This window comes from Miscanthus floridulus, chromosome 8 (assembly GCF_019320115.1).
Source record: "Miscanthus floridulus cultivar M001 chromosome 8, ASM1932011v1, whole genome shotgun sequence".
In the NCBI taxonomy this organism is placed as follows: domain Eukaryota; kingdom Viridiplantae; phylum Streptophyta; class Magnoliopsida; order Poales; family Poaceae; genus Miscanthus; species Miscanthus floridulus.
In genome coordinates, this window is record NC_089587.1 from 197540243 (window position 1) to 197564439 (window position 24197).

General features: G+C 46.3%; 2 protein-coding genes across 2 annotated transcripts; one reads left to right on the forward strand and one right to left on the reverse strand.

Moving 5' to 3' along the window:
- Window positions 1–6152: 6152 nt before the first annotated feature.
- LOC136470467 (classical arabinogalactan protein 9-like) lies at window positions 6153–6836 on the forward strand. The gene has a single exon (XM_066468304.1). It carries the CDS (start codon window positions 6153–6155, stop codon window positions 6834–6836), a length of 684 nt encoding a protein of 227 aa, XP_066324401.1.
- A 6079-nt stretch (window positions 6837–12915) lies between these two features.
- On the reverse strand, window positions 12916–13832 carry LOC136474497 (uclacyanin-3-like). Its single transcript, XM_066472065.1, has 2 exons — window positions 13562–13832; window positions 12916–13454 (listed from the first exon to the last, which is right to left on the reverse strand). Exons 1-2 carry the CDS (start codon window positions 13719–13721, stop codon window positions 13015–13017), a joined length of 600 nt encoding a protein of 199 aa, XP_066328162.1. The 5' UTR covers window positions 13722–13832; the 3' UTR covers window positions 12916–13014.
- Window positions 13833–24197: the final 10365 nt, after the last annotated feature.

Consider the following 24197-nt stretch of genomic DNA (forward strand, 5'->3'; position numbering starts at 1 on the left):
TTCCTTCTCAATAATCGAGAGTGCGCGACTATCTCCTACCTGGCGCACCAACTATCGGTGTTTCATAAACCGGACTAATAAATTCATATGATTACCGCGCTGCTCTAGGAAGACGATGGTAGTATCCAATAGACACGAGGATTTATACTGGTTTAGGTCAGAGCCCTACGTCTAGTCTCAGAGAAGATCGAGTGTGTGTTCCTCGCTTGAATGCTCTGAAGTTCTTACAATAGGCGTGCAAGAATGGTGAAAGAGATGGTAGAACCTATGCTTGACGAGGGGCAGCCCAAAGAGAATCTCTAGGAGCCCTACTGCTATGGATGGAATGGTAGAGGATGAAGAATGTGAAGATCTCCCGAGGTGGGTGCCCTGGCTGGCCTTATATAGAGTTTGAGGCCAGGGCTTGATATAAAGAGGAGGTTCCCCCGACCGAAGAGTCGTGAGCCTGAGGGAGGTCCTAACTAACTTGGCTTGTAAGCTACGCCATCTTCTGGAGTCCATCCAGACGTGGCCATCGTCATGGTCTTGTGGCCACATTGTGGCAGGTCACGACGTGGTGCTACTGTGCTGGCCATGGCGGGCACTATAGGCACATCGGTGGTTCGTCAGTCGTCTTGTGCGACGCGGTGTCCATCATGGTCTTCGTCGTCGCCTCCAGGTTCCCCGGGGTGTCGTACTCGTAGCAGGTAGCCGCCCTGGGTCGTCGTTCGTCTGGTCGCTTCTCGGGGCTGAGGGCCACGACCCCGATTATCGGGGACGGGGCTTTCAACCGGCCTGGTCGGCCTCTGTGCTGAGACCCTTGTCGTGGCTCCTATTCCGTAGTGGGCAAGACCGTATACCTGCCTGGTTGGGCCGTATTCGATCAGTGGTCATCTTACCCGTCGTTACCGCCTCGAGGCGGTGTTGTCTTGTCAGTGCATCGTGGCACAGGGTTGACGTCTGACCGAGCTGAGGTGACTACTGTCGCCTTGGTCCTTATGGATCAGTGCAGCGTGCTTGCCCCTGTCAGGGCAGGCTCGCTTGGCAAGGCGCAACCTCTTTCTATCTCTTCCGGTGGTCATGACGGAGGGAGGTCGTACGTCTTGCAAGCGTGGTGAGACCAAGGCAAGTGGGAAGGGTCGTGGATAACTCCAATCTCAACGCCTGGCCTGACATGTTTAGCTTTTGCTGGGCCTCGATCGTTTGGGTCTTTGTCTGTTGTTACGTTGTGAGCTATGCGGCCCGTCATCTCATCGATGCCTTTGACATATCCGGAGTTATAACCGCGACACTACGTATACACACGTAGCCACGTAGGCTCGTGCAGTCGTGTTTACCTACCATTACAAAACACTGGTTTCACCCAAGTGGTAGGTAGGAGGCAGCTCCAACACTCATCAATGCTTCGATCACGGAAAGTTTGCTCGGGCCGGCAGCCCCCGCCGCGTCCACCCGACATCGCTGTCCTAACTGCAGAGGTCGGCCAGCGAAATCTTGCCACGCCGTGCAAGAATGGAGAGGTGGCTTTGATTCAGCCGATCGGTCAGTCAGTAGGCGAGAAGTAAGGTGGTGTTTGGTTGCTCCTCCTAAATTTTAGTCGTTGTCATATTGAATGTTTGACACATGCATAGAGTATTAAATATAGACTAATTACGAAACTAATTGCATAGTTTGCGACTAATTTGCGAGACGAATCTTTTAAGTCTAATTAGTCCATGATTTAACAATACGGTGCTACAGTAAGCATGTGTTAATGACGAATTAATTAGCCTTAAAAAATTCGTCTCGTGGGGTACTGACGGATTATGTAATTTATTTTTTTATTAGTATCCGAACACCCTATACAATATCCTCCCGACACACCTACTAAATTTTAGTCATCGAATCCAAACACCGCTCACTCTTGCCCAGACTCCACTCCAATTTACCGGCCGCCAAATTCCAACACTACGGAAAAGAGCAGGCCTCCGGGAAGAGCTCTCCTCAGTACAGCAACGCATACGTCTCACCGCACCTCCTGCCGCCGCGCACGTCGTAATAACCTAACCAACAACCCACGAGCCGGCGAAATCAACCTGCGGGGAGAGCGGCCAGCCAACGCCCCCCTAACTCCTATCCTTCCTCTGCTCAAGCCTCGCTCTACTATGGTGATCACTGGCTATATATGATCACTGGCTGATCTGCACTGCAGTACGCGGTGACAACTGCTCACCCAGCTGCGGTGAATAATGGTCACGCACTGCAGTAGCGGTGGTTGGGAGGAGGAAGACGAAGGGGGGACGGATGGATCGAAAAGGTGACGGACGGATGGATGGTCGCTTTGCTTCCCTTGCAATGTACCCCACCCACCCAACCTTGTCATCACTCTCGCCACGTTACTGTCACTGCGATCAAATACAACTACTTTTTTTTTGATCGATCGGCTCGTGCCGTGCCTCGTGGTGGTGCAGCTAGCTAGCCAGGCCAGGCCTGACCACTGATGTGCGCCTCATAATAATTGTACTGCCCGGACTCGAGACCGTGCGAGCAGCACCTAAACAAGCGGCCTCACTCACGATATTGAGGAGGGAGGTCCAGGCTGTGGTTGGTGCAGTAGGCCTCGTGGTCATGGGCGAGGATATATATGATCCAGTTGGTTTGCGAGTCACTGTCAGCTGCATATATAATTTCAGTGATCGAGCAGCAGTGTCCAGTGATGGAGTGATCCAAGGGATCGATGGCAGCTGCTGCATGCACCTGGTTGGTAGCTAGGGCGATCAGATCTTTGTGAAAACTTTGTGCGTGTGGCGGTGTGGGCGTGCCAGTGGGCATTGGCATCTCCGCATCTGCAGATATGCAGTGTGTTCGTTTGTTGGTTTCAGCCAGAGCTTATCAGCCAACCAATAGTATTTTTCTCTCATAATGAATCAGCACCGGCCGGACTAATGAGCCCAGAACAGGCCGATGAAAGGGAAAGCCTCATCGCTACCTCTGCTCCGCATCTGTGGTCTGGTTCAGCTTCAGCACAGCTTGAGATGTGCATGGGCGACTGATCTGCAGTAGTACAATGCTACGTACTACTCCTACCACCAACGCGTACGTGTGGTGGACGTCTGGTCTCTGCTCGATCTCAGAGCTACTACCTAACCTACCGCATTGTCTGTAGCCATACTTGGCTTCCTGTGCGAACTGATCAACTGAACCCGGTGCCTGCAGAGAACTGGACAGCTAGCTAGCCAAGAGCTGTTTCCGACCTCGAATATAAAACTGAACGGGTCTTATCTGACAATGGGATTTGCACGCACGTACGGACGCCGGATCGATCACAAACGCACAAGTGCTTGTGCTTCACTCAGTTCACAGATTCGAGCTGGCGGCGAGTGCCTGGACTTGCTTCAGAGTTGTCAGCTAGCCTTGACCAGTACGTCCATCAGAGAGACCGCGTCTAATTTCGACGCACCAACGGATGCTTGCTTACACACATATTTCCGTTTCCTCTCTGTTTCCAACCCCGTCGGTGTCCAAGCGATTCGTTGGCGCCTCAAATCACCGCGCTGTTCTCTCGCCAACCGGAGATGCTAGCTGCTAGTCGTCTATTGCCACACCGCGGCAGCCGGCAATGCAGCCTAAGTCGCTAGCTCCTGGGTCACGCAACGCATGCAAGGCCACCGCCCGGCCGGTGCAGTGCTATGCAACTGGCATCTAGCTAAGCCTTGATGGTGCCGCGCGCCGCACACCAGTGGTTGAGGGATCCATGGATGGATGGAGACTGGAGATGACATGATTATTTTGTAGTATGATAATGGGGGTGTGGTTGCCATGCATGCAAACCCTACCTAAATTTGCTAAAATATATATAATCCTAACGTTTTACTATATTATATATAATGATGATCTGGAAAAGCCGGTTGCTTTGCCTTTACCTTTAGTTAGTAGACCCCCTTTTGCTTCTTTAATCATTGATCTGAGGCGGCAGGAGTGACATGCTCTTTATTATTGTAATGCTGCCGTTGCATTAACACTTGACAGCCTAGAAATGATGGTACATAAGTTTATGAAAAGAGCTTGGCTTTACTATAGCTAATTTGTTCTTAGAGAACAAATAATTGTAAGATTTGGACAGGAAGGAGTGAATGAGTTATGCATGATCCTTTAAACCTATATAAGATGATGTCATAGTGGCATGTGAGGATATATTATGATGTTAAATTACTCCACAACGTATTGCGAAAGCACACAATAAGGAATAGAGACAAGTGATAATTAACATCCCATTTCATTATGTGTTTCTAATTGGACTTGACTTGAGCAATTTTTTCTCTCCTACACTTTAATCTTTTTATTTGGCCCATAGACCAAGATCTGTGTTTTTTGTTTCAGTTCGTCCTCCTGAATAGTACATCACCGGCCACCGGGCATCCTCTCCACGTGGCGCTTTCGCCTTGCCTTCCTTCTTCCATTGACAGATGACAGAGGCAAGAAATAACGATTGCAAAAAATCCTTCCTTTTTCTTTCATTTCAAAAGTGCATAAAAATTATATTGCCAATTCCATTTTAATTATATTCTTTTTTCTTAATGTTAATAAAAAAAAGAAGAAAATTCTGGTTTTTTCTTTCCAAAATTCGATATAGGCTGAGAGACAATCAGATCGATTTTCTCTTCAGCGGGCAGTTCCCTAATTCGTGTATGCGCGTCGAGTAGCTTGGGTTTCCCACGCTCTGGGTTTAGGAATAGCCAAATCCAGGCGCGCAGCGAAAAAAAAAGGCCAACAGCACAAATGGTCTGTGCTTTTACCAGTAATCCACCTTAGCGGCCTTTGTAGAAAAACCTTACCAGATAGCATTTATGGAACCTGCCACCTAGGCTTATTATTTAGTTATGTATTCATTTATTTTGATTTTTTTATTTTTAATTGTAGAGGGGTGGCTTTATCTTCTAGATCCATCACTACCTCTGGTGTAGGCTCTTCACCTATTACATTTTTTTTTTAACACACGGGGGAGTCTCCCGGATACTCTTAAGAAGAAAGGTGAGGCGCCGCGTAGGAGCCAGCGCTTGAACCGCGGGCGGGCAGCCTGAGCCCCTGCTCAGCTGACCAACCGAGCCCCCTCACCTATTACATTTTTGCCTCACCTTCTCCTCCATCTCTAATGACTCCCTATTTGCCCCAACCCCACCTGCTACCTGCTGTGCTGAGATAAACCTCCCTATGACTAGTATTTCCTAAGAAAATCCCGGCACTCAGCATCAGAATCCTAACTACAAGTAACCTTATCAAAGCTGAGGAAGACAGTCATAGTCATAGAAGGGGGGAGAGAGAAAAGTGAATTTCAAGTGTGAGGCAGGAAAAATTTCCAATGTGATAAAGCTTTTCCGTTCTAATTAATGTTCACTATATATAACTTTTCCTTAGCTAATGTTCACGACAACTTTTTTCAGCGAATGTTCTCTATAACTTGACGCACTAGAAATTAGGTGTTTTCCTTTTGGCTCAGCTGCTACTTTTCCCTTCTCGTGCACCATTGAAGCAAAGGACACGCAGACAAATTAATTGTTCAACCTCCATGGCACAACCGTCACCCTCAGGAGCAAAAGGTCAGGACAGGAAAAAGGCTACGGATCAGCTGCCGAGTCGGGGCAGCTGGCATTTGCACCAACCGATGCATGCAAGGGCAAAGATCGGGCCATCAGCATTCAGCGCGCACACGTGCATTCGTTTGCGTAGACAGCTACCAAGTCGTAAACACGTACTGCATGTACCCTTCACTCTCAGATACTATACATAGGCGTACGTAGATACGTCGATGGCTCCGTTCGGCTGGCAGAATTTTAGCTGAAACTGACTGAAAAACATCGTTCTGGTTGGAAAACATTATTCTGGCTAAATTATTGTGAGAGAAAAATATTGTTCCCGCTGAAAAAAAAAAAGCCGAATAAGTCGAATATGGGTAAGTCGAGCCGATAAGTACAAAGATTATGTTATTAATGCGAGTACTTAGCAAAATACTCGACCTCCACCTTGATTGCTAGCTTAGCGAGCTGCACCACAATCAGTGGGAGTGTGGACAGTGAGCTGGCTGGAGGTTAAGCCTGCTGATCGCCGCCACGCAGCCCACGCTATATAACCATCACTCACCCGCTCGCTTCCTCCCACTGCTCGAGCTCGATCAGCAGCTCAAGGAACCACAGAAAATGGCGCCTCTTCTCCGCCCTCTCGTGCTCGCGCTCCTGATCGCCTCCTGCGCAGCGCAGCAGACACCGCCGGCGCAGCCCCCGCCGACGCCGAACGCGCCACCGTCCAACTCCCCACCTCAGGCGCCTCCAGCCGGCAACCCGCCGCCGGCGCCCCAGGCGCCTCCGGCAGGCAACCCGCCTCCCGCGCCCACCGCCACTCCTCCCCCGGCTCCGACGACTACGCCGCCCCCGGCTCCCACGACGCCGCCCCCGGCCCCGCCGACCACTCCTCCTCCAGCGCCCACCACGCCGCCTCCGTCGCCGCCGGCCTCGCCCCCTCCTGCTCCCACCACTCCTCCGCCGTCTCCCCCGGCGAGCCCGCCACCCGCTCCCGCCACCCCGCCCCCGTCTCCGCCCCTGGCGCCGCCTCCCGCCACGCCCCCTCCCCCCGCCACCCCGCCGCCACCGGCCGCCGCGCCCACGCCGGCCCCGAGCGTCGCCCCGACGCTCCCGCCCGTGGCGACACCCGCCGCGTCCCCGAAGAGCCCCAAGGCGCCGAGCCCAGCCGCCGCGACGTCCCCGGCGCCCTCGCTCTCGCCCACGGGCACGCCGACGAGCGAAGGCTCTGGTGCGAGCGCGCGCGCGGCCGGCTTCATCACGCTGGTGGCGTTGGCGGGCGCGGGCCTCGCCGTCCTGCTTTGAGTAGTCCGACTCCTCCCGCCGATGTCGTCATCCCTCCCCGTGCCTCGACGTTGCTGCGCTCCATTTCCATTTCATCTCTTTTTTCTTTTCTTTCTTTCGTGTTGTTATTTATTTTACAAGCCCTATGATCGATTCTTGATGTACAATGATGATGATGCATTGGTTAAGTTGCTTTGGATCCACGGCCGGGCGGTGGTTAGTGTTCTGCCCGCGGGTGCTTAGTCGCGCCTGTACTTTTACCGCACTACATTTTGGTTCTATAGAGAGAGGATTTGTGTATATTCTGGTGCTGCATTATTTCTATGGCCGTTGAATAAATTTTTCTCTGTGCAGCTTATTTACCGTGATCATGTACCGTGCTGGACTACATGCGAGCAGTTCAATGTGTTGGTTCAGAATCCAGAGTAATAGCGTGTAATGGATACCATGGTACATTGGCATTGGCATTGGCATTGCAGGTAGTACGATTTGTATGAAATAGTTACGAGCATGTCTATGTGAGTGTCCACGTGACCACGTCCAAACTTCGTGCTGTGCTGCTTCGGATTCACAGTTACCACGGCGCGTTTGCAGGTAGGAGGAAGTAGATAGGAAGTAGGAACACGTCCATGTGAGTGACCATGTGCAGCTGTAAAAAGCACGGACGCTTTTAGATCACGAAAATTTTTCCCCACGTCTTGCTTGGATCTAGATGCGGAAAGCGGGAAATGATGTGGGCTGTACTATTTGAAAAAAACAAACGCTGACAGAAACTAATGCGTCCTTGATGCAATCATTATTACGTGGGACGTTTTTCTGAAAGGGAAAACAAAAGTAGATACTATTTAGTTGGGCTTTTTCTGTTTTGATGAACAAACAGCCCAGCCGCTGGGCCCAACATGAATTAGTCTGGTGTCAGGCATGAAAGAAGATGTCCGGGGGGGGGGGGGGGGGGGGGGGGGGGGGGGGGGGATCGGGGGGGATCGGAACAGTACCAGAAGTCCTTTTAAGCTAGGGGGGGGGGAATCTCACTCAAAGTTAGGAAAAAAAATATAGTAGTTGGAGTAGTCAGTAATATTAACACTCCCCCGTTTCAAATTATAAAATGTCTTAATTTTTTTAGGTGCATAGCTTTTAGTATGCACTTAGGGTAGTTCTAATGTTACAAACTACATGTACTTTCTATACCTATTAATTTTTATAGTAAAAATCATGTTCCCAATAGATAGTTTCTACGGGATATTTTTTATCCAATCACATACATTCTCTTTCCATTCTCTACCAATCGCATCCCTTCATGTCTTGGTTCTCATGTAGACATGGTTTCTAACTTAGACCCGGTTTCTATGATTTTTGCTCTCTCTCTCTTCAATAACTACTTTGCCACATCAACAAAATGCTTAGGTGGCAGTACAATTAATGTCTATAGAAACTACGGTGATTTGGCAGTCCCAACGAAAGAAACTAGTAGTTTCTATAATATAGGATACCGCACAAAAAAAATACTGCTTTCCAACCCATGGTTTCTATGAGTAATAATTATTTTCTCTTTCTCTCTCCTAACTCTATATTCTTCCTCCAATGAGAGTGCGTCATGAGCCCCCTAGAAACTGGTGATTTCTCCCTAATGGCGATTTCATGGTTTCTTGGTGTATTGGGTCAAGAGAAGACCTGATTTCTTCGTGAGGAAACCATTTCTAGGATTTTTACTCTCTTTCTTCACTAATTACATTGCCTACGTGGTTTCTTGGTGTATTGGCCATTTCTAGGATTTTTACTCCCCATTTCTAATCATTTCACGTTTTGCCTACGTGGCAAGTCATTTAATGAGGATAGAAACCATCATTAATATACCATTGGAACTGCCCTTAGATATATAGTACACTATGTGTAGATACATAATTATATTAATGCATCTAGAAAATCAAAACATCTTATAACTACTAGGAAAAACAAAACCAGTGCATGTAAGCTAATAAAGACGTCAAGTCTCGGCATCCACGTGAAATGATTAGAAATCTTCTAACCAACCATTGGTTTCGAATTCGTACTAGCGATCACCGAGCAATTGCCACGACGACACGAATGTATTAGTGCTACACTCAAAGTTGATGATGCAGGCCACGCCTCTGTAAAAAGGGGAGGGATCGAGGACACAAGCGGGCAACCGCAGCAGTGCCAACGAGACATGCCGGCGGTTGGTGGGAGGGTGGCGGACTGGCGGGATCAGAGGAGTCCGCGCCATCACCGTGAATGAATTGAAGGTGAGTCGCCCCGCCCGCCGCCAGCCGAGGGACGAAAACGGATCCAAGCAGATAACGCCTTTCTCATATCCTAATTCATTTTTCTTTGTCGGATTCGGATCGGAGCGGATAATATTCGGATACGGATTTTTTTTCAGATGTCGAAATTGGTATGGATATGGAGCGGACATGGATCGGATAGGGATTTAAATAGTCCAGTAATATGTGCATACTTAAAGAATTTTATACTTGTCAAAAAATTAATTGTAAAGATTTAATAGCAAGTAGTAGACAAAAATCATATATTGCATTCCATGTTGTGGTTATCACACCGACAAAATTAACATTTAACAAGTTATCCTCACTCACAAATGATAAGTTATTAGCCGATATGTAATAGCAGCAAGCGAGATCTCAATTCAAAGTTTATAGCGTCAAACAACAACATCACAAACTAAGAGTTCTCAACTAACAAACTTTTTAAAGAAATCCTAAATTTCTCTAGGTTTTAGTCTATGAAAAGAATTATCGGATATCGTATTCTAAACAACGGATAATCCTCATAGAATTTGCGGATGATTCATATCCTCCGGATTTTACCGATTCCATATCCTATCCCGCGTCCGCACAAAATCGGATTCGGATCATCCATATCCACACAGATTTTAAAATTTCTTCTCCATATCCTTAAAATTCATATTTGGCTCGGATCAGAGCGGAGAATTATTTGTACCACTCTCACCCCTGGTCCCCGGGGACGCACGTACCGGCGCAGATCGCTGTCCGTGTCGCCCCTGCGCCACGTCGCTCAAGTACGTACGGCGCCAGCCCCGCCGGCCGCCGCACTACTCTCCTCTCGCTTCGGAGGCACGCCATGCGTGGGATGGGATCGTGTCATCATGGGACGTGGGATATGCGGCTGGGAGGGATCCTGCTGCCACTGCCACTGCCACTGCCACTGGATCATTGGATGGGCGACGGCGAAGCTCATGGCTATTGGGTCGCACCTAGGGGCCGGGGCTGCCTCTCCATCGGGCAAAAGTAGAGTCTGAGCCTGAGCGAAGAGCAGGTCGGGTTTTCGGTTAAAGCCGTTGGCGGAGCGGTGCGTGCCTGCCTGAATGATGATGCTACGCGCGCGCGGAAATGCGTCCCGGTTCATTATTGGGGGTAAGCTGTCATTTTCGCTGATGATAAAAGGCGCTTTCAGCCTGATTTCTCGCTTCCGACTTGCATGCATGAGGCATGCACATAAATGGGGAGCAAGGTCTGGTTGGACGGGCCATGGCGCCATGATGCTGCGGCCGTGGAGCCGTCAGAAACGCTGAGCACGACTGAGGTGCTAGGATTAATGCTCTGGAGTCTGGACCATGAGTTCAGGTCGTTAGAGATCTATGGTGCAAAACTCAAGCCTACTCTTATCCGTGTTCAGGATATATATAGGCCGGGTAGGTGTGGAAATAGATTTATTTTCTAGGTAGAAATGGATACCTAATTATCCATTTTGTTTGATTCCGTGTCTGATCAAACTTTAATAATATAATATAGATACTCAAATAGATGCATCTTTTTTTTTTTTGAAAAAAGATCAAGCTTTATTATTACTCAGAAGAAATGTTACAGCCTTAGCTTAAACAATAATTTGCCCAACACACTGGAGAACTAAAGCTGATCTGCTTGGTCTAAATAAGATACTAATGCTTTATGGTTCACGTCTGTGAATGGAATTGATAGATTTGTTGACCGTATGATTTTTTTTTAAGATGCCATGTGTCATCCATTCAGGGTAGGAGTCCATCGGAGAGAATTAGACCCCGGGCCCATACAATTTTATTCCATGACACCTACTAACAGTGTTAAAAAAAATATACCATCCTATATCTCTCAATTCCTCCAACCAAAAGAAAAGAATGAAATCCTATACTCGAAGCGGGGCCCTGTTTGTTTCGCTGAAATTTGGTTGCTGCTGATGCTGATACTGATTTATTATGAGATAAAAACACTATTCCTTCGTTGAAAAATACTGTTGAAGTAGTGCTGGAAAACAGGGCGCAAAGTAGTGGATTGCTCCCGTCCCAAAAATCAGGAATGAGTCCATCCCATTTTATGGTTTCTCCTAACCAAACACACGTTTAGAGGTGTTTATAGGGCGTGTGAATAGTCTATGGTAGCATACTGTGATCCGTGACATATTGCAGAATTTAGATTCATACTGGATCGGATACTCTTGCCAGATACGTGTGAAACAATCTGGAAGGCCCTGACTGGATCGAGGGTGTGATTTAGTGGGCCGTGGACTACGTTGCTGCCGGAGTCTCCATGGTTTGTGTAGTCGCCGTAGTGACAAATTTCGATATTTATTTAACATCTAATATACGCCTCTCACTGAAATTGATCTCCAATCTGCACGTCTTTCTAAATTAGACATTCAACGCAAACTCTTTGGATTCAGGGGACTCTATTCCCTTTTTCAACCTACACCATCTTTTCTTTTCCTTTTACTTTTTCAATCAAACCACACGTAACCAGAGGATTTTATCCATCTTCCTCTCGTCCTCTCCCTCAGCCGGAAGCAGACGAACGCAATGGGGGCTCGCCAGTTCGTTTTCAGGGAGGGAGAAGGTCGATTCAGCGTTGGGACTCAACAATGGCGATACAGACAAACTCCGGCAGCGGAAGCAGGCAGCTTGTCCTTGTCGTGGCGGGAGAGAGGATCAGCAGGTCCCATCAGGGCCGGCGATGCAGACTTGTAGAGCAGAGCAACCCTTGTAGCGGCAGCAGCTTGTCGCGGCGCGAGAGGATAAGCGGTTGCGGACTTGGGGTTGCGGCATCGGAGTCGGACCGAGAGAAAGGGGCGAGTGAGGTGACGACTGGCCAATGGCCACTAGTGGGGTCCCGTCCCGTGTCCACAGATTGGACGTGGCAAAAACCGCAAGGTAATGTGGGCTAGGAAATGAAAACACAAAAAGAAAATGAAAAGAAATGAAGTGTTAAATTTTGAAAGACATGCAAATTTGATTTCAAATTCAATGAGTCACGCAAATTTAGGATCCGTCATCCGGATTACCCTAAATAAAAGTACAAAAATTTCAGATCGAGATTCTCTCTACAAATGTTTCACTACTGAATCAGAATCGCTTCATACAACCATTTAACTAGCCCGCTTGATTCTTGAAACTAAAACTTGAATCAAGAGCAACTAGGCTTTGGATATTTCTCTGGACTAGTACAAAAATCAGCGTCGGTTCCTAGTGATTTTTCGTGGAACGTTTTTCTCTTTGTCGCATTTAGCAACGGTTCTATTGATTCTGCTGAGAATTCTGAAACATTTCTCGCTGTCAAACACACCTCAAAAATCAAAATATCTCTCTAGTAGCCGTGCAACAACTTGGCCGTGATGCGGCTCAGTAACCTCAATGATGCAAAACCAGGGGTGGTAGTGAATTTGGATAATCCAAAATTCAACTGGACATATGTTGATTTGTATATACTTGATAACGTATGTTTGGATTTGTATATCCATCCCGATATGATCTAGTGATGTCTAAAATCCATTGGAGAACAGCTCAAAAAGTCAAATGTCCATTGGTTATCTTTGTATATGAGATCAACATGTAGATATACTACTTTAGCTGTTGTTAGATCGTCGTCAATTGGATTAGGTATTGGTTATTTGGTGTTGAATTTGGATTGGATATTAATTCTTTTTCTTAGTTTTAAATTGGATTTCTCATTTAGATTTGGAAATTCTAATCCATTCCCACCTAGCTCTAGGCGGAAGAGAGGCAGACAAGTGGGCCGGGGTAAACAGTAAACACGGTAGGAGCCTCGAACAAGCCATTCGCGAGCATAAACGTGAATTCAGAGTGCGTAAACAGTGAACACAATGGGCCACAGCCCATAAGCCTGCAACAACCAACAGAAAAAGGGGAACAGAAAGAAACAGCACTGCCTCTTGCCTAGCCCATCAGGGCGAGCCCAGCGAGGCCCGCGGCCCCGGCCAACACGCCCATAGCGAGCCGGGCCTCCCCACCGCAGGCAGCGCCACTGCTGCTCGAGGTGGACTTGGTCGTGGTGGGCGGCGACGTCGCGGTGGGCGTGGACGTGGACGGCGTGGTCGTCACTTGAGGCGTGTCAGCGCCGGGCGCGGCTGGCGTGGCGGGCGGGGATGACGACGCCGGCGGGGTGGTGGCGGCCGCAGCGGCGACCGTGACGGCGAGCTTCATGCCGTTGCCGCAGTGGCCCGGGGTGCCGCAGATGAAGTAGCGCGTGCCGGGCGCCGTGAGCGCGATCTTGGTGTTCTGGTCGCTGTAGGACTGGATGGAGTTGCTGGCCGAGCACGCGCTGTAGTCCGCGGAGCTCACCTCCGCCACCGAGTGCAGCATGCTGTACTGGAACACTGCATGCACGCGTACGCTTTGTCAGTGACCTTGCGACCGACATGTGGGCTTTCTTGTCGAACCTGTACGTTGTTGACGACAGTTAAAACTACAAGTTCGTACTCACCTAGGTTGTCCCCAACAGCGAAGGCTTTGCCGCTCGCCCAGGTGGTGTAGTCCACGCCGCTGGTCCACCCGGACGAGTCGCCGACCGTGTAATCCTTGGCGTGCGCCGGAGCGGCGACGGCAGCGAGGAGTACCAGACCTGCCATAATGGTGGCAGCCATGATGATTGGAGACAGCTTAACCAAGAACACGGACCACCCGGCTGGCTTTGTTAGATGGAAAGCAGAATTTTGCACAAGGCTTGCTTAGCTGCGGGCACCACTGTGAGTACGGTGACTTGGAGTGATCAATGGCTATATAGGACTGCGAAGCGATGCAGGTGCTAACTAAAAGCGATTTGGTAAGTTTTGGTGGAGTTGGTTTAGTTATGCTCGTCACCAACTCTGCCGCTCTGCTGGCGTCCCCGGATTCCCTGGGCAATTCATGGTGATGCACGGACCAAAACCAATAAATTTGAGCTACGCTACCAGCTACCTACAGATGATTCTGTGGATTTTATTTAATGGAGATGATGGAATGGCGTCTGCTTGTTCAGGATTCCGATAGCTACTAACTAGGCAGTTAGGCACTCTCACTAATCACGACTCACATGCTTGTCCAATAACTACCTAACGCTCAGCGACGTGAAAACAACTGCGAATCACAGGGAGACTACGCGAATTTTGCTCATTTATTTATCACACAGGTGTTCTCAACTGCGTTACAACTTTCAGCACAGCGACGTGAAAACAACTGAGCCGCAAATTTTGCTCGTATGTCACACAGGTGTTCTCACCTGCGTTACAACTTTCAGCGCGCACACACACAGAGATGTTTTTCTATAAAAAGAACTGTTTGCTGTTTCTGATTTAACCTGTTTTTAATTCCTATGAACCTTAACAATCCTTTTCTAGAGGAATTACGGCAGGCTTTTATGCTGACATGTGTTAGTTGATCTCCACCAATAGCCCCAACGGCCTATTGGGCCCTTGCCTCTGCTTCCTGATCGGGGGAGCCCAACCCTAACTGGTTGGTGGGCCCCTGTCGCACACCACATATATATAGAGGAGTGGGGAACTAGGCTCGGGTCACGAGGTTGAATGGAGCCGCCATCCCACTACAGTAAACCCTAAACCGATCAAAAGAGCTGCTGCCAGCGACGGGATGCCCCACCACCGCCGTCGGCCCACTGCAGGGTCACCACCGGACCGCCGTCTCTCCACCAGCGCCACTGGACTTCACCGCCACCGTGCTGAACGTCTTCTACACTGCGGCACCGGCGTCCACCCGCTACGGTGCATCTACCGAGAAGACAAGGAGAGGATTACCGGATCTACGGTTACACACACAGAGGTAATCACCGATTTTAACATTGGTATCAGAGCCATGTTACTAGTGTGTAACCCTAACCCTAATCGGGTAAAAGAAGAAAGAAAGAGAGACCGGGGTGGTGGACATTACTGTCTACCGGTCACCACCGCCACCGCGCGGGGGGAAAGATGCCGCACCGTTCACCGGCGCACGGCAAGAGAAAAGAACCGAACACTTCTTTTCGGATCTGAACAGAGAAGAGGTTCCCTAACTGGAAAAAGAAGAAAGGGCTCTCGGCACTTCAAGCCGAACCCTAAACCCATAAAAGCTTTCAACGGGAAGAGAAACAGTAGAAAGAAGAAGAAGATTGGGTTCGGATTTGGCCGAACCCTAAGACCTAACCCTAATTTTAACCCCATCCCGAATCGGATCAAAAGAACTCTAACTCTAACTCGCGACTAGGAAGGGGAAAAGAGGGTTTCGGTACAAATCAAATAAAAGAAAGGAAATCCAAAGAAGGGAAAAAAAACAGGGGTCGACACTCAAACCCTAACCCTAGATCCCATTCGGATGAACTCCGAAAAGAAAAGAAAGATCACAAAAGCAAATCAGAGAAAGGGAAAAGGGGAAGGTCGAATACCGAACCCTAACCCTAGATCTAAGCTGTAACAGAACCGACCAATTATACGAGATTAAGTAAGGAAAATCTTCCGCCGAAGCAGATAATTTAGCAAACTTAAGCCCGTATAACCCGGTAGTCCGTGAAACCACGAAGGATTTTAAACCAATCGACATATAAACCAAGATCGTACAAGTTTAGCAAGTACCGTCGCATGTTACATAAAGTTCGCAATGACAGTTGGATACATCAGAGTTTAGAATATAAAGTTATTACAAACCAAGTTCAATATGAAATAGCGGAAACAAATAGTTTCAAAGCCACACATACACTTTTAGTTCAGATACAGTGCCAGTAGGTAGTCATCTCCAACAAAAGCATCAGATGAGAGATACAGAGTGACCATTTGCCCTTGGTCCTAGTTGTCACCCATCGCCGGGTACAGGCAGTTAATGCAAGAGCCATAGTACATTTGACCATCTGCAACAACAATGGGAACAACGCCCTGAGTACGAGAAAGTACTCAGCTAGACTTACCCGTCTTAAACCAAAATAAAGCGACACCAAGGATTATACAAGGCTTTCTTTAGGGGGCTAGCTGACTTGTTTGCGAAAAGCATAAGCTATCATGAATAAACCATTTTAAGTACTTTGCATCATCTTTGTTATGACCTATCCATCTAGGTAAGCACCTGTACTATAACAATCACTTGATTAACCAATAACATCCAGTTACCAATTTAGATTTAGCATATCCCATACCATCCAGATAACCATCATTGTTCTATCATAATTACTACGATGCTGTAGCTTGAGTCAAGTGCTCACTATCTAGGAGCGATGGCGATTCGAATCGATTCCTAACCAGCTGGTGATTTATTCCTCACACAAACCACACTCACCGATCAAATGAGCTACAGATCACCAATGACACTTTCCAAGTAGCTGTAGGATAACAGTCATGGACCGCACTACCCAGGGACCGCCCGACAGCCAGGACGCACCTTGGGCTCACTCTTCGCGTCCCCGTCATACCCCCTTCAGCACCAGTCTGCCAATCCGAGTTTATCCTGGCTCGAATAGTGTCACTAGCTTCGTGGTCAAAAGGTACTTTATTCGGCCAGCTAAATGTGAGGCATGCGTTCAACATGACAAGAGGGACGAGCAACGATCGGTCCTTAATCGACACAGACGGAAACTAACAGCACCCCATAACCCTATCTGGTTGCCTCCAACTTTTTCCGTCCGGTCTCCAATTATCCATCACACATGGTTAATTCCAGGATATCATTCTTTCCATAGCTAAATTCTTCCAGTAACCACCTATAAATGTCGGTGACTGGAAATCACCGATCGCTACTGGTCTAAGCAAGGCTAAGCAGTTATTCGATCCCGACCTAACAGGGTAAAAAGGTAATAAGGTAGGCAAGGATAGTAATAAATGCATCAACGGTTTCAATCAACTCCTACAACTTAATGCAACAATATATAAACTCATATATATAGAAAGAATTGCTTTTATAAAGTAGGAGACTTAGAATGCTTCGGGGCTTGCCTCGTTCGAACAAACTAGGTTGATGATCCACGCACTCGGGCAAGTCCTCTCCTTGCTCCTCTTCCTCTGGCACCTCCTGTGCCTGGACTTCTTGTGGATCTGTCCTGGTCTGCTCTTCCTGAACTGCTACTAGCAACTCCTCCTACGATCCTGTATGATGCAGATGCATAAGTGCTCATGCATAGGTGTATCGGAGAGATGACATGTAATGATCATGATGCATGGAATGTAGATGAACATGTTTAACTTTATTGAACATAGTAGAAGTAAAGCTCTTCTACAAGGTAGCCAACATCATCTAAGAACATATACTACTATACTACTACTACAACCACTATACTAACATGCCAAGTCACCACAGCAAGTTAAGATGCTTCAAAGATACACCAAAGCAAACATTATTAACTAAACATGCATTAAAGAAGATTATTTTATTTCATTTTAAACTAGGGCTACAACAGCAACATATATTTCTGGTGCTCATAAAATTATGAGAAAATTACAGTAGCTTTCTTAGGCAATAATTAGTCTACCATAAAATTTTCATTATATTTGGATAAGTATAACAGCCTACACAAAAATGACAAGCTATGGTTGATAATTAAGCATGAAAATACTTTGTACTATGAAAAGTGTCAAACAATAGATTTGGTATTTTTTCCATGATCTAAATAGCATAAAATCACTGTATAAAAAGTTTCACCTACATGTATTATTCATATTTTTAGCCCTAGAAATTTTACAAGAAATCAGCAATTAATACACATAAAATACCTAGCCATATTTTTCCACATAACATGCATGTCATATATTTTTTTCTAGAATGTACATCACAACGCTAGACAAACAAAATATGAATCACATTTTTCTGATACATATAGGATTTACTAAACATTTTACAAGATATCAGCAATATCAAGAATTAAATAAAGCTCCACATTAAAGTATCTCAAAAATGATATGCAATATTTTTATCATGTAGATCTGGTGACAAGGAACACAACAAAATTTATTTCATCAATTTTGGAGCAATATAACTCGAGATATATATTTTACAAGCTTTTTAATCAATTTTTGAAATCATTTTAGAAATCCTTTTCTTTAAAACTGAAATTCCACCGAACCCTATTCTGCTAGGTGCACCTAGTGCAATGCACCCAGAGGTGCTGCCATGGGGACCCGCGGTCAAGCCAGGCCCACACGTCAGCCGGAGCCGAGGCAGGGGTCGTCGTTGACCGGCCGACTTTCGCCGCCGGTGAGCTCGCTGGCGGTGAGGTCACCACCAGCGGCTTCCCGCTACGAGGTGGACCCGATGCGCCAAGAGCGGGCACTGGAGGAGCTCGGAAGCGAGCTCGCCGGCGCGCATGGTGACACGGCGGTGCAGCATGCCCGCGTGCGGGCACTTCCCGGCCACAGCAAGGCACGGGGAGGCACACACAAGGTTCGCAAGGGCAAGGCGGTGCTAACGCGCGCGAAATCAGAAGGAGAAAGGGAGTGAAAAGGGGGAGGTCCACGGAGCTGTGCTGCTCTAATGAGATCGGTCGTGCTCCGGCGAGCAATAGCGACCGGCTCGAGCCTTACCACGTCGAAAGGAGACGAGCAAAAGTTGCGCGATGCCGGGGCGAAGGTGTGCCGAAGATGTAGCGAGCTCCGGTGGTCAGGCATGGCCGGGACGGCTACTTCGGCGATGGCGTGTGGCAGAGCGAGTGTGCTGCGGTTGCTGCTTGCACTGGCGGAAGAGAGGGCGAAGTGGAGGGGCGAGTGGGGAGCGCGGCGCGGTCGGGCAGGTGAATGCGAGCGCGTGGGCGCACGCGGGGCCACCGGGATGCCCAGGTTGGCGGTGCCGCGCGGCGAGCTCGCCGGCGCATGGCAGCCACGTGGCTTGCGCTTCCTGGCGTGGTCGAACATAGGCGCGCGGCGCGGCCGAGCGGGCGATCGAGCGTGGAGGCAGGCCGGGCCGGCTCTGCGAGCTGGGCCGAAAGGGAGGCGACGGCCCGTTAAGAAAAATAAAAATGATTTTCTTTTTATTTCTTAAATAAACAGAACTAAAATTCCATTTTGAGCCATTTAAAAGCATTTTCACAAGTTGGTGTAAAAATGAAAGTTGTTCAGAAAAAAGTACTCTACAACTTTGCCAAAAAGAGTAAGGCCAAAAATCCAATTAGATTTTGAACTATAGATTTAAAGTTAATTTAAATCAAAAACCCTATTTTAGAAGATTATTTTTAAAAGCAAAATTTGGGAAAATTTGAATCCCAACCTTGCTCCAAATTGCATCCTAATTACTTCTAAGTGGTCTAAGTGATCAACCAAGGTACACACATGGCAAAACAAACATAACATCCAATCTATCGAAACAAAACTATGCAACATACATGTTTTATTAGTATGTTTCAATTCTATATTTCATGTCATGCTTATGGATGCATAATAATGATTATGTTCATGATTTGCAAAATGTTAATGCATGCTTAACACCGAGGTTTTACATAAACCCTAATCCCCAACACTCAATGGTTCGGATAAGAGGAAAACAGATCTAAACCGAAAGGGGAAGAGGGGGAAGGGGGTGGCTTACCTCGCCGCCGTGCAGCGTTGCTGTCACGCCGGCGCGCGGGGAAAAGAAAGAGCCGAGCTGGGGGAGCTAGCTCGCCGGGCTCGGCTAAGAAAGCGTAGCGGCCAGACCGCTCGACGGCGGCGTGCACACCCATTGGGGAGCACACGCGCCGGCGAGGGGGCCGGCGACGGCGCCATGGCCGCTCCACCATCGTCGCTCTCACTTCGCTCGCTCTCGGTCGCTGTTGCGCTGCGCTAAAAAGAGGTGAGGTAGAGAGAGAAGAGAGTAGCGAAGAAGAGAGAGAGAGCAAAGGAAGGAAATGAGCTAGGGTTTCGGGCACCGGCGCGGCGTCGGTTTTTATACCACCCGAAACGAACGCACAGCCGTCGGATGCAGACGAACGGCCAAGATTAAATGGGCCAACTCGCGGCACAGGCGGGCGCGCACGGCCGAATCACTTTGCTGGCCCAGGCCCAAGTTGCGGCCTGGGTGCGGTCGAGCGCCGCGCAGCTATGTGGGCCGAGCCGGCTTTTGCCAGTCTTGGGCCAAAATAGTGAAGAAGGAGCCTGTTTTCGAATTTTTCTTTTTCTAGAAAATTGAAAAATGGAAATTAGCTCAAAAGAAAATATAGAAAAAGTATTTTTTCCCTGTGGGTAAAATTCAAGAAATTGAGTATATGTTTTCCGCTGCTAAAGAAAAGGTATATTCTTCTGTGATTTTGAACAGACATGATATTTAACTGGAGAAAAGGAAAGTTTTTCCAGTAAATGTTTATTTCCTAGAAATTGATTAATGGATTAAAGAAAATAGAAAAAGCAATTTTCCCTATGGGTAAAATTTAAGAAAAAGAGATTTTTTTTTCCACAACCAAAGAAAAGTTGTTTATACTCCAGTTATTTTGAACCAATGTGGTATTTAATTGGAGAAAAAGAGATTTTTTCCGCTGCTAAAGAAATTGTTTATTCTCCAGTTATTTTGAATCAATGTGGTATTTAATTAGAGAAAAATAGATTTGACATGATTATGATATTGTTATTTTCTGACCAACGTTGTATAAGAAGAGTTGCATTAATTCTACTTCTGCCCAACGGTGATGTAGAATTAGTGTATAAGAAGAGTTGTAAATTTTAATGATTTATGCATTAATTCTACTTCTGCCCAACGGTGATGTAGAATTAGTGTGTAAGAACAGTTCTAAAAGTTAAAGATTTATGTATTAATTCTACTTATGTCCAACGGTGATGTAGAATTAGTGTGTAAGAACAATTATAAAAGTTAAAGATTTATGTATTAATTCTATTTCTGTCCAATGATGATGTAGAATTAGTGTATAAGAATAATTGTATGTTTTGATTTTGACCAACGTTGGAATCAAGGCATGCAAATGGTATTATTTTATGTTAAGAAAAGTTTTGACCTAGTTTTCATCTTGTCTAAGGTGGACTGGGTAGTCACCTCACCGTGTTCCACTGAGTTTGTGACACCGGTGAGGGAGACAAAAGAGAATGATGCCACTTAGGCAACTAAAGAGAGGGATTTTGAATCCTGAAAGATAGTCCTATGACTTTTGTGCATAGGAAGTGGGTCACTACCAACAAAAAATGTTTGGCTATGATAAAGAACATGATTGAACCTGCAATTGTGGGCTCAGTCTCAAAATATAACACGGTCACCGAGTACCTCGATAGAATAAAGAGTCAGTTCACTAGCTCTTCAAAGACATATAAAGAGTCAGTTCACTGGCTCTTCAAAGATATATGTCACTCAACTGATGAAGCAGCTGGTGATAGATTGTTAATCTGGAAGTGGTGGCATAAGAGAGCTCACGATACGTTGTCGAAATTATGGCATTGTCATTTAGGCCATATTTTGAGGGGGAGAATAGAAATATAAGTTAAGAATGATATTCTTCCTCCATTATAGCTCTCAGATTTAGAACAATGCAGAGAATGCATAAAAAGAAAGTATATAAAGAAGATTAAGAAAGATGACAAACGAAGCGTAGGAATTTTATAGATTATTCACACAGACATATGTGATCAGCTTTCCTGTAAAGAGTGTGGATGGTTATGATTCGTTCATAACATTCACAGATGATTACTCCCATTATGGCTATATTTATCCAATCAAAGAAAGAAAAGATGTATTGGATAAACTTAAGATATTAAAGATTAAGATAGTCAGGTCTGACCGTGGGGGAGTACTACGGTCGGTATACCCTAAAAGAATGACATAGTAGCCCAGTATTCTACACCAGGCGAACCTCAGCAGAATAGAGTAGCTAAAAGAATCAATCGCACCCTGATGGATATGGTGGGCAGTATGATAAGTTACTCCACCTTATAGTTGAGCCTGTGGATGGAGGCATTGAAAACAACCATTCATATTCTCAATAAAGTATCAAGAAAGTCGGTGCTCAAAACACCGTATAAGTTGTGGACAGAAAGAGTAGCCTCACTAAACACTTGAGTGTGTGGGGGAGCCCTGCTGAGGCTAAAGTGTTTAACCCAAACATTGGGAAACTAGATCCCAAAATAGTAAGTTGCCATTTCTTTGGCTACAAAGAAAAGTCAAAAGGTTTTCGTTTCTACTATCCAGAGTGACATACAAAGTTTATGAAAACGAGACACACTATTTTCCTAGAGGATGAAAAGATGAGGGGGAGCATGGTAGCTCGAGAAATTGACATTGAAGTGAAGCGGGTGTATGCGCCCACTCCAATGATTCATGAGCCAATTTTCTCACTACATGCTGTCGCTGCGCCGACAGTACAAGATACTATGGTGTCAGCACCTATTATTATTCCACCTATGGCAACAATGAATGAAAATGAGGAACCTGTTCTTTAGGATCCTATAGAACCTATTGCCACACATGAGGGGGAGCAACAACAGCCTCAAACAGAAGATGTGCCAAATGTGGAGACCCCTAGAAGGTCTCAAAGAGTTAGTAAATCAGCTATTTCTGCTGATTATGAAGTGTACAACACTAAGGAATTTCAAATGGAGGTTGATTCCACCTCTTTTAAAGAAGCCATGAGACGTGATCATTCATCAAAGTGGCTTGAGGCCATGGAAGATGAAATGAAATCAATGAATGCCAATATAGTTTGGGACTTGGAAATAATTCCTAAAGGAGCTAAAACAGTAGGCTGTAAATGGGTCTACAAAACAAAACTTGACTCTTAAGGGAATATAGAGAGATATAAAGTGAGACTTGTGGCAAAAGGCTTTATGCAAAGAGAAAGAATTGATTACAATGAGACCTTTTCTCCAGTCTCATGTAAAGATTCCTTCAGAATCATAATGGCATTAGTGGCATATTACGATTTAGAATTACATCAGATGGATGTAAAGACGACATTTCTCAACGAAGACTTGGAGGAAAATATTTACATGGCACAACCGAAAGGTTTTGTCATGGAAAGAAAGAATGAATGGGATGCCACCTAAAGAAATCCATTTATGGATTAAAACAAGCTTTAAGACAGTGGTACTTGAAGTTTGATCAGACAATAAAGAATTTTGGGTTTAAAGAAAATGTAGAGGACAATTGTGTTAATACAAAGTTTAAGAATGGGAAGTTTATCTTCCTTGTCCTGTATGTAGATGATATCTTACTTGCTAGTAGTGATGTCAGTCTACTACTGGAGACAAAGAAATTTGATATGAAAGATCTTGACGAAGCCTCATTCGTTCTAGGGATCGAGATTCACCGAGATAGAAGAAAAATGGTATAAGGACTGTCACAAAAGGCATACATGGAAAAGATCTTAAAGAAATTCAATATGCACAAATGTAGTCCCTCACCTGCTCCTATAGTCAAGGGCGACAGATATGGGGATTTTCAATGCCCCAGGAACCAATATGAGCTCAATCGATAAAGTGAAAGCCATATGCTTCAGCTGTCGGAAGCTTGCAATATGCTCAAGTATGTACGCGCCCTAACTTGGCATTTCTTACTAGGTTTTACTTGGCAGATTCTAGAGCAATTCTGGAATAGAAAACTGAAATTAGTAAAGAAAGTCTTGCATTATTTGCAAAGAACGAAAGGCCTTATGATGACATATAGAAGATCTGATTCACTCCACATGGTGGGATATTTAGATTCTGATTATGCGAGAGTGAATATATATCCAGACGTGGATTTTCTATCATCTCGCAAAGGGGAGCTATTTCATGGAAAAGCTCTAAGCAAACTGTCACTACATCGTCCACAATGTATGACGGTTTATAGCGTGTTATGAGGCAACGGGCAAGTGAACTGACTAAAGAAGTTCATACACGGTTTGAAGGTGGTTGACGACATCTATAGACCACTTAAGTTATACTGCGATTATAATCTAGTAGTATAGTATGCTCACAACATAAGTCAGGTGGTGCTGCCAAACACATTGACATAGAGTATTATGTTGTGAAAGATAAAGTCCGGGATCAAGTCATAAGTCTTGAGCATATAAGTACAGAAAAGATGCTCGCGGATCCACTTACAAAAGGCTTACCACCCAACATGTTCAGAGAACATGGTGTTTAGAGAACGTGTAGCTAGCATGGGTTTAAGGGAAGCCTAAAATTCCTAGACAAAAGAAGACCCAAAGATTAGTATCTATTTCAGAA